The 15,109-nt window shown below is 42.5% G+C and overlaps 2 protein-coding genes across 2 annotated transcripts in view; one reads left to right on the forward strand and one right to left on the reverse strand.

Annotated features, from left to right (window-relative positions):
- ezrb (ezrin b) overlaps positions 1–6,487 on the forward strand; it is a 30,525-nt gene extending 24,038 nt beyond the window's left edge. Inside the window, exons 10-14 of the mRNA XM_070987332.1 lie at positions 1,285–1,415; positions 2,279–2,439; positions 3,649–3,741; positions 4,057–4,296; positions 4,904–6,487. Coding sequence (XP_070843433.1) covers positions 1,285–1,415; positions 2,279–2,439; positions 3,649–3,741; positions 4,057–4,296; positions 4,904–5,068 — 790 coding nt within the window. The 3' untranslated portion in view covers positions 5,069–6,487. The remainder of the gene's footprint in view (positions 1–1,284; positions 1,416–2,278; positions 2,440–3,648; positions 3,742–4,056; positions 4,297–4,903) is intronic.
- Positions 6,488–8,317: 1,830 nt separating this feature from the next.
- sytl3 (synaptotagmin-like 3) lies at positions 8,318–13,981 on the reverse strand. The gene is made up of 13 exons (XM_070987688.1): positions 13,831–13,981; positions 13,336–13,551; positions 12,556–12,623; positions 12,204–12,255; positions 12,018–12,084; positions 11,855–11,927; positions 11,221–11,348; positions 10,839–10,961; positions 10,496–10,665; positions 10,305–10,401; positions 10,045–10,215; positions 9,397–9,478; positions 8,318–8,704 (listed from the first exon to the last, which is right to left on the reverse strand). The coding sequence occupies exons 1-12, from the start codon at positions 13,950–13,952 to the stop codon at positions 9,440–9,442; spliced, it is 1,326 nt and encodes a 441-aa protein (XP_070843789.1). The 5' UTR covers positions 13,953–13,981; the 3' UTR covers positions 8,318–8,704; positions 9,397–9,439.
- Positions 13,982–15,109: the final 1,128 nt, after the last annotated feature.

A 15,109-nucleotide genomic window follows, 5' to 3' on the forward strand; every position in this document is an offset into this window, starting at 1 on the left:
GTCAGTATCCCCCAATTTGCTGTCTCCAAATGTCTCGTCTTGGCCAGCAAACAGTCCAGAACTGGAAGATATTCAGTTTAAAGTCATCTAAAACAAAAAAAACCAATCCTGACATTTGAGAAGCTACAGATGTTTGCAGCCATCGTTTGACTAATCAGTTAATCGACTAATCGTTGCAATCCTCACATTTATTTGAAGGAGACAGTTCTCCATTAAGTGGATTTAGCCCAGCAGAGTATTTGTGAATAGTTCCACCTCTGCCTCTGCTGTGTGAACCAGCTTTCCTAATGGCAGATACTGATCTCTGCCACCTTCAGTTCATGCATGTAAAGTGAAACCATTCACTGGGTAATAATGCAGCATTCCTTCTGAAGTACGGGAAATCTGCTTCCTGAATTGGCTGAACTGAAAGCGAATGGATGTTGACCCCGGTCTCAGCTACAGCTGTCGGCCCGCTGTCTGCTCCGTACAGCTGTTCAAACACGGTGATGTAACGCCGAGCAGACAACACAGTAAATACCAGTGGGAGAGGCGGTAGATCACCAGGCCCCAGCAGGCACAGTTAGGGTTCACACACAGTAGCTCAGAGCGGTCGGCATCCGTGAGAGAGGGCTGGCTGGTGTCCAAAACAGTCACAAGGTGATTTATGATGAGTCACTTAAGGTGGTTAATTTAGACTTAATTAAACCCTGAGGGAGACATCAGGCTGTCGGTGCAGCTAAAGTAATAGAATAATGTAAGGAAATGTACAACCTGCCCCTGACAAAGGTCTATGGACTATGGCCCCCTGAGCCACAGACACTCTAACTTATACCCAAGCTATAAATACAAGGCTAATTGAACAGCACATGAATAATCGATCATTGCAGCTCTAATCAATTTAAATACTAAACAGTTCATTGGAAACATAATTGACAGATGCAGCCCTAATGTACAGTAGGTTAAAAATCTTTTTATGCCTCGTTTGACTTTTATTCAAACACTTTAAGGGACTTTTGTTGCCAAATGCTTGTAAATGTTAGCTGCGAGGCCTCGCCTGTAGATAGTCATCATGTGAGATTTCCATCAGAGTTAGTAAACTGTGTGTTCATGACAGATACGGAGATGCTTTAAGATTTTGAACAGTGCTAATCGAGTAGTTTGTACATCCATGTGCTCAATCCAGACTTGTGTGTGTGTGCGTGTGTGTGCGGGGGCTCACCGACTGTTGTTTGACAGCCATGACTCTTCATCAAGCACGCCGTCTCTCTTTGTTGGCTCACGACAGCTGTGTCTTATCTGCAGGGCCCAGCTGGAGAACGAGAAGAAGAAGAGGGAGGCCATTGAGAAAGAGAAGGAGCAGATGGAGCGAGAGAAGCAGGATCTGATGATGAGGCTCTACCAGTTTGAGGAGAAGACCAAGAAGGCAGAGAAAGGTGAGGCGGGGGGCAGGGGGCACTGTGCTGAGGGCCCTCGGGGCCTTTAAGTGGCTCATACTAACCATGAGAATGAAAGTGTGAGTGTGTTCAAATAGTTGGCGGGTGTGTGTACATGTGATTATGTGGGTAGATGAACACGGGTTATGCGTGCAGGTTTCTTGTTTTGTAAACAACATGGATGATAAATACTGCGGTGGTTTTGAAAGTAAGCCAGAGCAGTTAAGCGTCCACTTGAGCAGTGATGTGATCTGTGTATTCATCCGTGACGCCTTATGATTAGTAATTTTCTAAAAGTTGATTCTGTTTGCTTCAGTGCCCAAATCTAAAGCACATCTGTGACTCTTTACGTCCAGTTTCACCTGTAAAATCTACAAGCAGCAGTGAAAGAAAAAGAGAAACCAGCAGTGTATTTTTCTCAACCTCAGGAAGCTCTTATTGCTGACAGAACATACAGTGAGCTATTAGGTTGATAAGACTGATCATTAAGGGACTCTGGGGCTTCCTCTCTAGCAATCATTATCATGTTCCCTGCTCATAAATTAGTGCCAAATGATCTGCAGTGTTATTTGGCCAGTGTCATGGAACGAATTTCTTTGCCCAGGACTTTCAGTACTTACATCTAATTAGATCTTTGTCTCTCTCCTCTGTCTCACTCCAGTATCTCTCTTATCACTGGAAATACTCATTGATAGAAGCATGACATTGGACATATTTAGCATTTTTTTAATTAACTTTTTGCATATTATAATTTTAGTTCCTTTACTTGTGAGGATAAAAAAAGTGGGATATATTTTTGTGTTTTTCAGTCGCACAGCATTTGTCTCATATCTCCTGTCCTCTCCCTCCTGTCTTTATTTTAGATCTGCAGGACCAACTCCAGAGAGCCATGACACTGGAGCAGGAGCGGAGGAGAGCCGAGGAGGAGGCAGCTCGCCTGGAGGCCGAACGCCAGGCTGCCCTGCTGGCTAAAGAGGAGCTGGCCCGCCAGGCTGAGGACCAGAAGAAGGGTCAGGAGCAGCTGGTTAGTGTGCAGTTGTTTAAACCAGGTTTCCAACATCCACAAATTTACCAACTGCTGTGACTGTACATATTAATTTAAAGCAACATAAAAGAGTCTTCAGCAGTGGCACAGCAACATCTGATCACTCGCTCTTTAAACGAGAAGAAAAGTCCAGCAGGACCATCAATGAACTCTCAAAAGTTTGCACCTTGTTTGATAAATTCAGACCTTTTCTCCAGGATCTCACTACACTCAGCTGTTACTTGTCCTGGTCTGTACCAGGCACAGTGCAGGGTGGTGTTTTTCAGTAGTGCCTGGCCACTATAGCTCCCAACAGAACCACTTTGTAGCATCCAGCTGGACCACACCCCGTTACTTCAGACTACCCGCCCCCTCACCCCGAGCCGCTGGGCTGTGGACCACCCACAGGACTGCGGACTGCTCCCTCCTTCACTTTAACAGCCTGGACAGTAAAGCCATGGTTCCACATTCAGCCAGATACACCAGCACAGTTTTATCGGACAGACACCTGCTGTGACACCCTTTTATACTTAAACCCTATTAAGACGCTTAAGTCTCCGAGCAGCTTCCTCTGACTGACAGAAAAAGACAGTGGGAGTCATTTACCAACATATTTTAAATGTTTGAAAGCACGTAACTCATTGATGATAGTACACTGTGTCCCTGTGTTTTCACTAAGTGACCAGTTTTCCAGTTGAACACCTTTAACATAATAATTTATTGCCAAGCGGTCCACTGTGGACCGGAGTGTGTTCAGCGCCTTCAGCTCGCACACCAAACAGCTAAAGCAGGTGTACTGTTTAATACACAACAGCATTTTCAATACATTTTTTAAAAATTTGCACAGAGAAAAGTGTAATTTACATTTGTTTCTTCGACTTGACCTGTCAAAGTCTTCCTGATACTCTCTATTAGATGAGTTATAAACTATTTGCTAATTGAATTAACTCTCACATGCTATCAGTCCTGTTTCTGCATAATTCAGATGTCACTCAGCTGCTGACGGAGGCGTTTGAGACTGAAAATCTGCTGCAGATGTAATATGCTTTAAACAAACAAACAATACAGACAGCTGTTCCGCAAAGAATGAAAATCAATCTGTCTCGTGCAATGTCATCATTTCCGCTTGTGTGATTTATGAGAGCAATATCTTCATCTGGGCTAGACAAACCTGGACTCTTTAGTGTCTCTCCTGTTGTTTTGTATCAGGCTGCAGAGCTGGCCGAGCACACAAGCAAGATCTGCCTGCTGGAGGAGGCCAAGAGACGCAAGGAGGAGGAGGCCAACCAATGGCAGCTCAGGGTGAGAGCTTTAACTGAGGCCGAACTGCAGTGTACAGTATATACCGCAGTATACTTACAAAGACCGGAATCAGATTAGTTTAGACTCTCTCTGCTATTACAAATCCTCCAACCTGCCAAAACTGTCCAGTAAACAAGATAGTTGTTTCTGTTAAAGTCTGTTTTTGTTAAAGATGTCTGGTTGCTTGTAATTTTGAACCTAAAACAAACGAAAAAAGGAAAGAAATGTGCAGGACAGAGAGGAGCGAATCACAGTCCAGAGATAAACAGAAAACTCACTGGCCTGCTGTGTTCCTGATCCTTCTGCTGTCACCAGGCCAAAGAGGCCCAGGATGATCTGATGAAGACCAAGGAGGAGCTGCACATGGTGATGACGGCGCCCCCGCCCCCTCCCCCTCCACCAGTGTACGACCACCTGGACGACAACAGCGACAGCGAGGAGAACACCAGCACGCACAGCGCTGACCTGCAGACTGAAGGCATCAACGACCACCGCAACGAGGAGGACCGTCTCACCGAGGCCGAGAAGAACGAGCGCGTCCAGAAGCAGCTGAAGGTGAGGACGGAAAAACCTCGACAGTCAATCATGCCCAACACACAGATGCTTTATTACATTGATCTCATGTAATATGACAAATATCTACGACGGTTTAGCTTAATACAAGCCTTTTCCCGCCTCTAGTTTGGTTACGTTACTGAGCCTCACTCAGGGTTTGGAAAAAGTCTTGAAACTTTGGGAAATGCTTCATTTTAACCGTTAAGTTTCCCATGAAATGATCCCCTCATCATATCTGTGTATCAAATTCTGTCCACATGACCTTTGTTCTGCAAAATATCTCCTGACAGACGAGAAGACGAAAACGATTACAAACATTCAAACAAGTGTGTCGGGCCAGCAGGTGGCGATCAAGTCAAACACCAGAAGAGAACATCCTGAGCATGTGTAGCTTAATTTCCTTTAAAAACACAAACAATAACAGCTGATTATTTACAGCTAGTGAACACCAATTTGTTCACCTTGTTAACAACCTGAAGTTGTTAACTTGTTTTAGACCTAGCAGCGCTAACCAAGCACATACAAACCAGCAGTCGGCCATTCTTGCTGTTCCACTGATTCTATGCTAGACCTGTGTCTCACGCCTCCTCTCCTCCTCTGCCCTCAGGCCTTGACCTCAGAGCTGGCTCAGGCGCGTGATGAATCCAAGAACACCCAGAACGACATTCTTCACAGCGAGAACGTCCGGGCCGGCCGAGACAAATACAAGACCCTGCGACAGATCAGGCAGGGCAACACCAAGCAGAGGATCGACGAGTTCGAGGCCTTATAAAAAATCCTCTGGCTCTCAGCCACTCGCCCTTTCTGAATGGTCACTACATCTCGCTCCTCGGCTGACACACATCGACACACACAAACTCATGTTTAACACACAGCAGTTTGCAGACTAAACTGGAGCAGTATAAGCACAGCAGAAGCATCACTCACAGAGAGACTGACGGTATGCAGGGCTTTGCAAATACTTTGAAGAAAACTTAGTGCCAAAACCTTTCTCTTCTTAGTGTCTCAGATCTTATTTGTGTTTTTGAATGTGTGTAATTTGATCAATTCAGACCAAATCATTATTGTTTTTATCCAGAGGTGTGATGAAGTAGTGGGACTAGCAGAAGTTTTATTATTATTTCATGATGCGCACATACAATACGTAATCAAAGCCTCGCTTCTTTTTGATGTCTGTCATTTGTTGTGTTGGAAGAAAAGGACAGTTTGTCGTTTATAGCGACCACTCAGAAAGGGGGAAACAGTGTAAGCAGGAAAGTGTATGTTTTGTTTTTGTTTTACATTATATTTGAACACTTCCATTTATGTTTAATACTGCTATACAGTAGTTTAAAATCATGCCTAGTTTGATATTTATACTGTATATGGGACATTAAAAAGGGTATTTCATCTTGGTTTGTATATTTTTGCTATTTTGCTATCTACTAATGATAACGAAAACATTTAATATGTTTCAAAGGTTTTATATATTGACCAAAATAATAGCAGTCTTATGTTCCAATACGTTTTCCTTTAGATCACTAAATTAAAGAGATTTAATTGTAAATTATTATTATTTTTTACTGTAGGAAATATCCAGCTGCATACCATTAAATCAGTGAAGGAGATTGCTCTCGTTCTTGGTACTTTTGATTAGTTTTTTTTTTTTTTTGCTGTGCAGTTCACAGCATGCTGAGGAATGTCTTCACCCTCAGAGCACTGTGTTGACTGGGACACTTAGGTTTAATATATTTTATTTCTCTGTTCTGTGTCATGTCGCTGTTGGGTGAGAGATGAGCATGTGTTTGTGTGCTTTTACCCTCCTATGTGGCCTTTCTCTCTGGCTGTCCCTCTGCAGGGTTCAGGCCAAGATGGTTGGTCCTCACTTCTTAGCCAAGGTGCATAGTGCAAAAAAACAAAAACAAAAAAAATGGACATTACTTTGAAAACATTTACTTCTTTTAGTGTTAGACCTCCACTGAGGTTAAAACGAGGGTTGAGGTGAACTTTGTTTTCATTTTGCAGCTTGGTCACTGTGGACTGACCCAGACAATGTAACACCAACATCTCACTCTCCTCTCTCTGGACGTGGACTAGAGTAGCATCTACTGACATTATAATGGAAACACAGCTCTGCTGGCCTTTGTATATGAGCAGGATTTTATAATGAGGTGTTCAACTTATTGGCAATAAAGAAAAATCTATGATTACAAATCGGCGTGTTTTACTTTGTACTCTGTATGACCTGCTGACATTTGTGGTTTTTTGAGTGAAATGTCTTGACAAATTCTGAAATTTGGTGCACATATTCATGTTGACATCTGGATGAATTGTAAGATCCTTGATGATGCTTAAAGTTTTCATCCAAGACCAAATTTTGGATTTGTTCAAAACTTTTACGACAACATAACCTGATAAACTAAGCCTCAGCTGTACTTTGAATTTAGCACTAATTAGCCAGTGTTTGCATGCTAAGCTAAGATGGCCAGCATGGTAAACCATACCTGCTAATCATAAGCATGTTACTGTTAGTATAGTCACTGTGAGCATGTTAGCCTATTGATGTTAGCATTTAGCTCTAATCGTCAAAGTAAAGCCTTACAGAGCTGCTAGCGGCTATAAACTTGTGGAATGGAATAGTCCACAAATTAGGGTAATTTTTGGGTGTCCACATACTTTTGGCCGCGTGGTGAATCTGTGTTAACGACGAGCCTCCAGTGACTACAATACAAACACTGCTTTGCAAACACAGCACCTTGTGGTCACAGCGCTCTGTCTGTCAGTGGGCGTCATGTCGGACGTTGGCGGGAAGGGGCACGGTGACGTCACGCCGCTTGTAGTTGGGCATGGAACGCCGGTTGTCCTGGTGACCGTGGAGAACACGGGGACGGGGTTAACAGAGGATTCCAGGTCGGTGACGTCAGCCCTCCGTCCCCAGGCCCGGTGTTTTTTTTTTTTCTTTTCTTCTTCGTGGCGCAGAGACTGAGCAGGTCTTTGACACGCTGCTCAGACTAGAAAGGCGTCATTGTACTGCAGGAAACACTGAGGAGAGCGGACCGCTTCCTGTGCGGTGACTGCTGGACGGCTCCAGATCCACAAGTATCGTCCCTGTGTCTTTTCCACTGATTTAATTTGCACGGATGTTCAGCTGCTTGATTCCCCTGACAGATCATCGCTTTCAGGAGGAAATTCAATTAGAAAGATGCCCTGAATGCTGAAGAGTAGCTTTAGTGTCACACTTAAACCCCACTTGACTTCGACGCTTAATAATTTGTTTATTGTTTATTGTTTAAGTAGGCTATAATTTCAAGGTACTTGTACTTTGAGTTGTTTGTTTTTTTTGCTACTCCACGTTTCTGCTTCAGTACAGTTCAGAGGGACATATTGTACTTTTACTCTGCTACATTTATTTAATGACTTAGTTACCAGTTACTTCCCAGATTCAGATTAATGACACAAAATATGAGCCAAAAAAAAAAGAAGATATTATTAATAAGTCTATTGATTCTCAGTGGGTACTTCACAAGCTATCCAGCAGTACATAAAGAAATATATCTAAAATATATAGAAATAAATTAAAATTAGCCATGTACACATGAAAGCATGAATAATCATAATCCAATAATATATAGTAATATATATATTATTTATTATTTTAAAATTAATACTGCAAAATTAGTATCTCTGCTTTTAGAACTTTAAGTATATTTTGATTCTCTTGTAGTTTTACTTGACTCAATTTTTAAATTTGGTTTAGCATAAAGATGAAAGAAGGCGAATGGGTGTATTTGTCAAAGTGAAAAACTATTCCTTTAAGGATTGGTAAATAGGTGACTGTTAGCTGACCCGTCCGCTGTGTTAGCTTGTGATATCAGTGTTTGCCGTCATTTCTGCTGCCCCCAAGTGGCCAGAAAAGTTCGTAGATATTATTAAACTAATTCTTAACTCACAGATTGGCTAACTAGATCTTTCCCAGAGCTTTCGGCAGCGTGTCATAACCTTCATTAGCAGATGGAGTCATCAGGGAGAGGCAAGGAGGTATAAATAAATACTTTATTAATAAATAATGATTACAATGAAAATTAAATAAATAAATACATTACTTGTCATGCTCATAGTAAAATAATAATGTTATGATTACAACTGTGTTTGATACAAGTGCTTCACAGGAGGGGTTGTTGTTGACAAATATATTGATAATCATTTAAAAAATGTCTTTACATTTGCTGACAACTGAGTTATAGCATGTTATAAACCATTTCTTAATTGTTTCCATACTTATTAATGTGACATAGGTGGGTGTATTTGAACACCTCTTGGGGGGTGGGGGGTTGAGAGGTGTCCTGGAGGCTCTGTCAAACAACCCGGTCTCAATCTCAGAAATGACGTTGTCTGGATGAGCTGTCTGCCTGCTCCCAGAGTCAGACACCTAAACACAACACACACACACACAAATAGCTATAAAAACACACCCTTCAACCTATTAAACACTTACACTCTTTAATGCATTCATAAACACACACCAGAACACACATAACACACCTCGCAGGCCTGCACACACTGAAATGCACATACAAAGAGACACGCAAGGCCACAATGAGGCGTATTTACACTCTGACGCAGGTGTTCAGACCAGTGTTTGCATTAATGGGAAGGTGTTTGGCACCTTTGATAAGGACGGTTAGTCGATCCTTGCCATGTGGCACAACATTAACCTTGTGAGCGTCATGGAAGTGTCCAAAAGAGACGCTCTTCTGACCCCTAGTGCTGTAAAACCAGAACCCAGACCTGCTGGCCGAGGAATGTAGTGTGTTTAATTCAGTTTGAACACTAATTAGAAATAAATCAATAAATAAATAAATAATTAATTAATAAATAAATAAATAAATAAAGAAGCAGGTTAAAGACAAGGCTGCTTTCATTTCTTTCCAAAAAATCTGACCTTATGTTTTTGTGCATACTGACAACTGCAATATCATCCTATTCAAGACTCAGATTTAAGGATGATGGGGTGAAAATGCTTTCATTAAACTATTAAAACGATTTGTTAATATTGAATTATGTGGCGAACAGACAGTCTTGTGCCTTTTCCTTGCAGGGAGCTTATCTGCAGGAACTCACCTTGGTTATAGGAGCTGAACTTGACTCTGAGCAGCAGTTCTCTTCAGTCCAGTTCAACAGCGCCCCCCTCTGGACACTCAGCCTGGTTCACACGGAAATACAAGAAAGGAGAGTGGAAATAAGTTCATACATAAATACATACATACATACATACATACATACATACACAACAACCAATGGAATTACAAAGAAATCCTTTTTTTTTTTTCAAAACTGCTTCAGTGTGATTAAATGCTATTTCATTTTGCTTCTTTTCAGTTAATTACAGTTTGCTCTTTATTATTTAAATTTTTAAAATTTTTCTGAATGAACAGTGAAGATCTGCTTTCATGCTTCAACCCAACACAGCCAGCAACCAGTTAGCTTAGCTTAGCATAAAGACTGGAAACAGGGGGAAACAGCTAGCCTGGCTTTGTCCAAAGATAACAAAATACCACCAACACCTCTGAAACTACTAAACCTCATAATCTAATCAACACATCAAGTCTTCTTTGCTTCATTCATAAAAATCTACAGAACTACAATTTGTGGTTTTATGAGGGGTTACATGCTCGAATATGTTTGTGCTGGCCAGCAAGTCTAAAAACTGGTTTAATACAGAACACTTTGGGAGATCTGGATGTCTGAAGCTCCTCTGCTCTGGTTTACCTTTGGACAAAGTGGGTACCAGTTGAAGCTCTTGGAGGTCTTGTCCTCAAACCTCCAGCCATCCAGCGGGATGAGGACCTCGCCCAGAAACACCTTCCTTGTCAGGGTTCCTGAATGCCACACGGAGGCCTGCAGCCTCTTTCCAAACAGCAGGTGGCGCTCTATGTGATACTGACAAGACAGAGAACCTCACTTAATTAGCTGCTGGGACACCAAACTGACAGCAGCAACTGCTGAAGTAAAACCAGTTTTCTCTTTACCTTTAAAACTTCATTATAAACCGGATCAGTCGTGTTTTTCTTGACCGCCGTCTTCATTTTACTGTTCTTCTCCGGCAGCACGTAGAGTTTGACGTATCTACACAAAGAAGAGACACACGGAGGGTTGTGAAGGAGAATCAACCAACAAAATGAGGTCGTACTGTGCGTGATGCAAAGTGTTAGATCCTCACGGGTGACACTTCTTCTTCTTGGTGTCTCCATAGGCGAGATTCCTGCAGGCGCCCACTGTGATCTCCAGACAGGAGGCGTCGGTGTTGTAGGCCAGAGCCAGCTCCAGCTCTCCTGACGCGCTGACGCTCTCGAAGAGGCCACACTCTGTGCTGATGCTGCTGTTACTGCCCTGGTGGGTAAAATACAGGTAAAAAGGGAGTAAAAGGAGAGAAAGACTCTAGAGCATTTTCGGTGATTTTAACAGGAACCCAGAATGTGCTGGGAGGCTGAAATGATAACAATCATGTGCGCTATTTCAACCGTCACAGGATGTCACTTTTTTTCTCTGATTATCAGACTTACTCTCTTTCCTCCAGAGTACTCAGAACCGAAGGACGTTTCCTCTTCCGCCCCCGTGGAGGAGCCGTCCTGATCGCTGTCTTTGCTCTTCTTGAACAGGTTTGGAAGACTGGGCCCTTTAAAGAGCTGCAGGAAGAAAGCAGATTAGTGCTTTTACAGACTGATTGTTGTTCCTTCTTGTCACCAGTAGGGACCAGTAAAGGTCTTACTTGAAGCCCCTTGCTCAGAGGTCTCAGGAGCCAATTTGGACTGTGAAAATTGATTTGGGCAGCATTTGTTGCAACAGCTCAACCTTGGCAAGACTAGTTGGCCAGTAGGTCTAGTTTTTTAGTTTTGTATCATGATCTCAATGGCAGTTGTCGCTGCACTGAAGCAGCTGACTTACTTTGCCAGATTTGTTGATTTCGGTGTCAGACAGGCTCTTCTGGGTGCTGTATATGAAGCACGGCCCTCTCGGGCTGTTGTCGACTCGCAGCAGGTCTCCTTGCACGTCATTCTGAGAGCTGGAAATCTCTGCGTTGAGAAAAGAGAAGTCAGACGCTTCAAATCTCAGAAAAAAGAAGTAAGTCCACGTTTACTTAGAGTAAGAGGAGAATGTCCACTTTCTAATCATCTGAAGACGTTGTGTGATATCAGAATGTTTTTCTTTACAATGCATGCAACACATTGCTGCTATCTGTGCTCATCATCTTGTGCAACATCTGTTGATGCAGTTAGGATGCTGAGGTAAGAGGGGAGTTTGCTGCTTCGTATCATTCCAGGCACGTTTCCTGTGTGGTTATTACTGCACGTATTCTGCTCATCAGATTATGTCCTGAGGAAGTGACGCTTCTGATTCTGATCAGATGCTCGCTGACAATTTTCACTCTGTATGGATCCACAGAAGCCTCCACGAGGGAATGAATGAAAGTCAGGTTGTATCAATAAGACATTTGATGATGTGTTAAATTGTGTGTTGTTGAGTGAATGTGGACCATAAAACTGATAAGAGAACATGTTTTAATGATAAATGAACTTACTTCTTATGTGACTGGTGAAGGAAACCATCAGATCTTCCATAGATTTGGTGAAAGGCTTTGAGTGTTTTAAATCCTACAGGTGAAAACACAACAGTAATTGGTGCTCAGTTCATAGATTACACTTTTACTGTGAAATAAGGCTGGAAATGTGCCAGTATTTTACCCCTGATCTGCTCAGAAACTGGTAATCCAAGTGGGGTGGAGGAGTTGGAGGTACAACTGATATATGGCTGTGAGAAAATATGAGAAAATAAGACTTTACTTTGTGTTTTATATTCCAGTTATTTCATTTAATGCATTAATGCAGCTGCAAATGTTCAAAATGATAAGATGTTAATATTCCTCGTACCTCAGCACATTATACGTCTTCAACAGTTTCTCCCCAACTGTCTCATATTTATCTGTAAATACATAAATATTATGAGTGACACAGCACAAGCATGAAACGCTAACAGCTTTTCAAAACACACACACGCTTGAATATCACCATTCAACCTCTTAAGACAACACTTTACCACAATACTGAATAATACAGTAACTTTTAAAGCCCATATAAACAGCTGAACTCAGATCATCCATGTTTTATTACTCAGCGTAGTCAAACTGGATGATATCCAGGGAGTATCAATAATTAATACCAACAACAATAAATTTAAAAGACATCACAGTGACTTTGTGCAGTATGAGTGTTGGAAACAAACCTGTGATGACTGAAAATTTGTGTGCCCTCTCCTCAAAGAACCACTCTCCAGACCTGATCTTCACCTCCCTGTGAGGAAGAAAAACACCGGAATGAGCAGAAATTACATTTGAGCATTCATACTGAAAAAGCCGCATCATTGTTTTTATGTTACTTTAGCTTGAGATTCAGTTTTGATTATAGATATTTCAATGACTAGTATATTCTATAAATTAAACCTGCAATAACATTTGTTTTGTTTATTTTGGCCACTTGAGGGCAGCAGAAACAAGCTGTAAGCACAAAATTGATATATCATCTCCTTTTAAGTTGCTACAGCGAAAGTGCTGGCAAACAGCTGCTTATTTACACATCAAGAAGACACAAAACAACATTATCATTCATTTGGAGCTCAGTCTGATCACATTTAACTAAATATTCACCCTCTTTTTACTCTGTTTTTTTTAGCTCAGCTGTCTGCAGTGACCGAAAGTGACACTATGAGAGCGGTTAGACTGAAACAAAACATGAAAGTCAGGGCGAGACAGCTAAAGGCTGAGCTGAAACTCTTTATAAAGCTCCGTAAAGCTGAAGAGAGCTGCGGGTTCAGGTGATATCACTCTCTGAGAGTTATTATAGCTGCTTTAAAGAAACTTTAAAGGGGCAAGACATGAGTTGTCACTGAAGGCCTCATCAGCCAGGCAGTGAGTTAATTGATCACATGTACAGTCATTTTCTGCTTTGACTTGTGCAGCACTGAGTCAAATATCTCGCTGTTCGCTGCGTTATCTCTGCACCGCACCTGTAGGCGTGACAGACCGTGCACTTCCAGTCCACCGCTCCCACGCCCACACGGCACCTTCTGCAGATCCGGTGGCTGCAGCCGTGGCAGACGGCGCCCGAGTTCCAGAACTTTCCCAGCGGCCTCTGGCAGCGGGCGCAGGTCCGCTCGCCGTACTGCCGGGTGTAACTCTTTGCACCTCTCCTGCGAAGCTCCTGGAGCTCATACTTCATCCTCCTGAGGGGAAGATGGAGGGAATGACAAACATCTTTGCACCCTTCCCCACAAAGAATACTTCTCTCCTGTCAGTGTTAAACTGGATGATAAAATAATTTTCTTTATAATTTGATTTCTCCAGATTATAAATGATCCTGAACAGCACTGTAGGAACCAGAATGAACTAGCTGTTGGTAACAGAATAGAAAACATTATTTACTCTCTGCTAGTCTTGTTTGTTGCTGGTACCTTTCAGGATCAGTAATAAATATATCTGTGAAAGTGGTCAAAATGACTCACCGTATCCTGTCCTCTTCAATGATACGCAGCTGTTTGTCTCTCCGAAGGACCTCCAGGACTCTGTCTCTCTCCAGAGCTTGAAGCAAACTTAAATCCATCTTTAAAGAAGAGTCTCTGATCATCTGTCTCTCTCACTGGTCCTCTTCTCTCTGCCTGTCCTCCTCTGCGCTTCTTCTTTATCTTCCTGTTTCCTCCTCCCCTCCTCTTTAACCCTCCCCTTTACAGGACTCAGACCTCCTCTTTAGTCTCCTGGAGCAGCTGAGAGAGTTTAAAAAAAGAAAACTGTGACATAGTAAAGGTTATTCTGCTCAGATCCCCCTTCTCCTGATTTTCATCTCCTCTGTGTCTCCATCCACGTCAGAGGCAGATACAGCTAGTTGTAGCGTTTCCACTTGGATGATTAAACTTCGCTGTGAACCCAACAACTGTGGGGAAACCCTCTTTTAATATTCTTTACTCTGAAGGCAAGCGATGACGCAGATTACTACTCAGCTGGAGTGACCTCCGAGCGATACAGGATCTGATGCGATCTGAAACTGAAACCCACGATTAGATTTGAGCAATATTTTAAGCAGCACATCCTCGCCCCCCCTCAGCTTTTCTCAGACTGCTCACGTCCTCATCTTCCCCTCCTATATCAGTATCTCAAGGCCCCCACCCCCCCAGCATTCAGCCACTCTGCGGGCAAAGCGCCACCGCTTCCTCAGCTGCAGGAAGAGCAGTGAAGCCTCACTGATGGCAGGGCTGCAAAACAAACCAAATGCCAACCTCTGCATTATTGATGGCTGACGTTGCATCTGCGCTCTCATGTCTTTTTTCTGTTTTATTCAGGTCAGTGGGTTTAATCATATCTTATTCGACAAGCAAAACATGCACTTCCAAAAAGAAAGCCATCACTGGAAGCTGGATAAACATTAGAAATCTGTAACGACAGACTTAAAGGCTTTATTGTAGAGTACAGTTTTTGGGAAATTGGGTCATTTTCTTTTATGGCCCAAAGTGAGATGAAGCCACTCTTACGTCTGTTTGGTAAATATACAATGAGAGTCAACAGCTGATTAGCTTAGCGTAGCATAAAGAAGCAGGAAGGAAACAGCTAGAAATATCTCTTGCATAAGATACACTGGAAATGTATTCTGTCATCAAACCCAGAAATGGCCAGGTCTTATGGAGCAAGTCATCGTCACAACCTCTGGGGGAGGAAGAGTCGAGTTGAAGTAGTGAGACTCGGGTTAGTGGGCTGAAGAGTGGACCTGATGAAAAACCATCCTGATGAGAA

This window comes from Chaetodon trifascialis, chromosome 19 (genome assembly GCF_039877785.1).
Source record: "Chaetodon trifascialis isolate fChaTrf1 chromosome 19, fChaTrf1.hap1, whole genome shotgun sequence".
Taxonomy (NCBI): Eukaryota; Metazoa; Chordata; class Actinopteri; order Chaetodontiformes; family Chaetodontidae; genus Chaetodon; species Chaetodon trifascialis.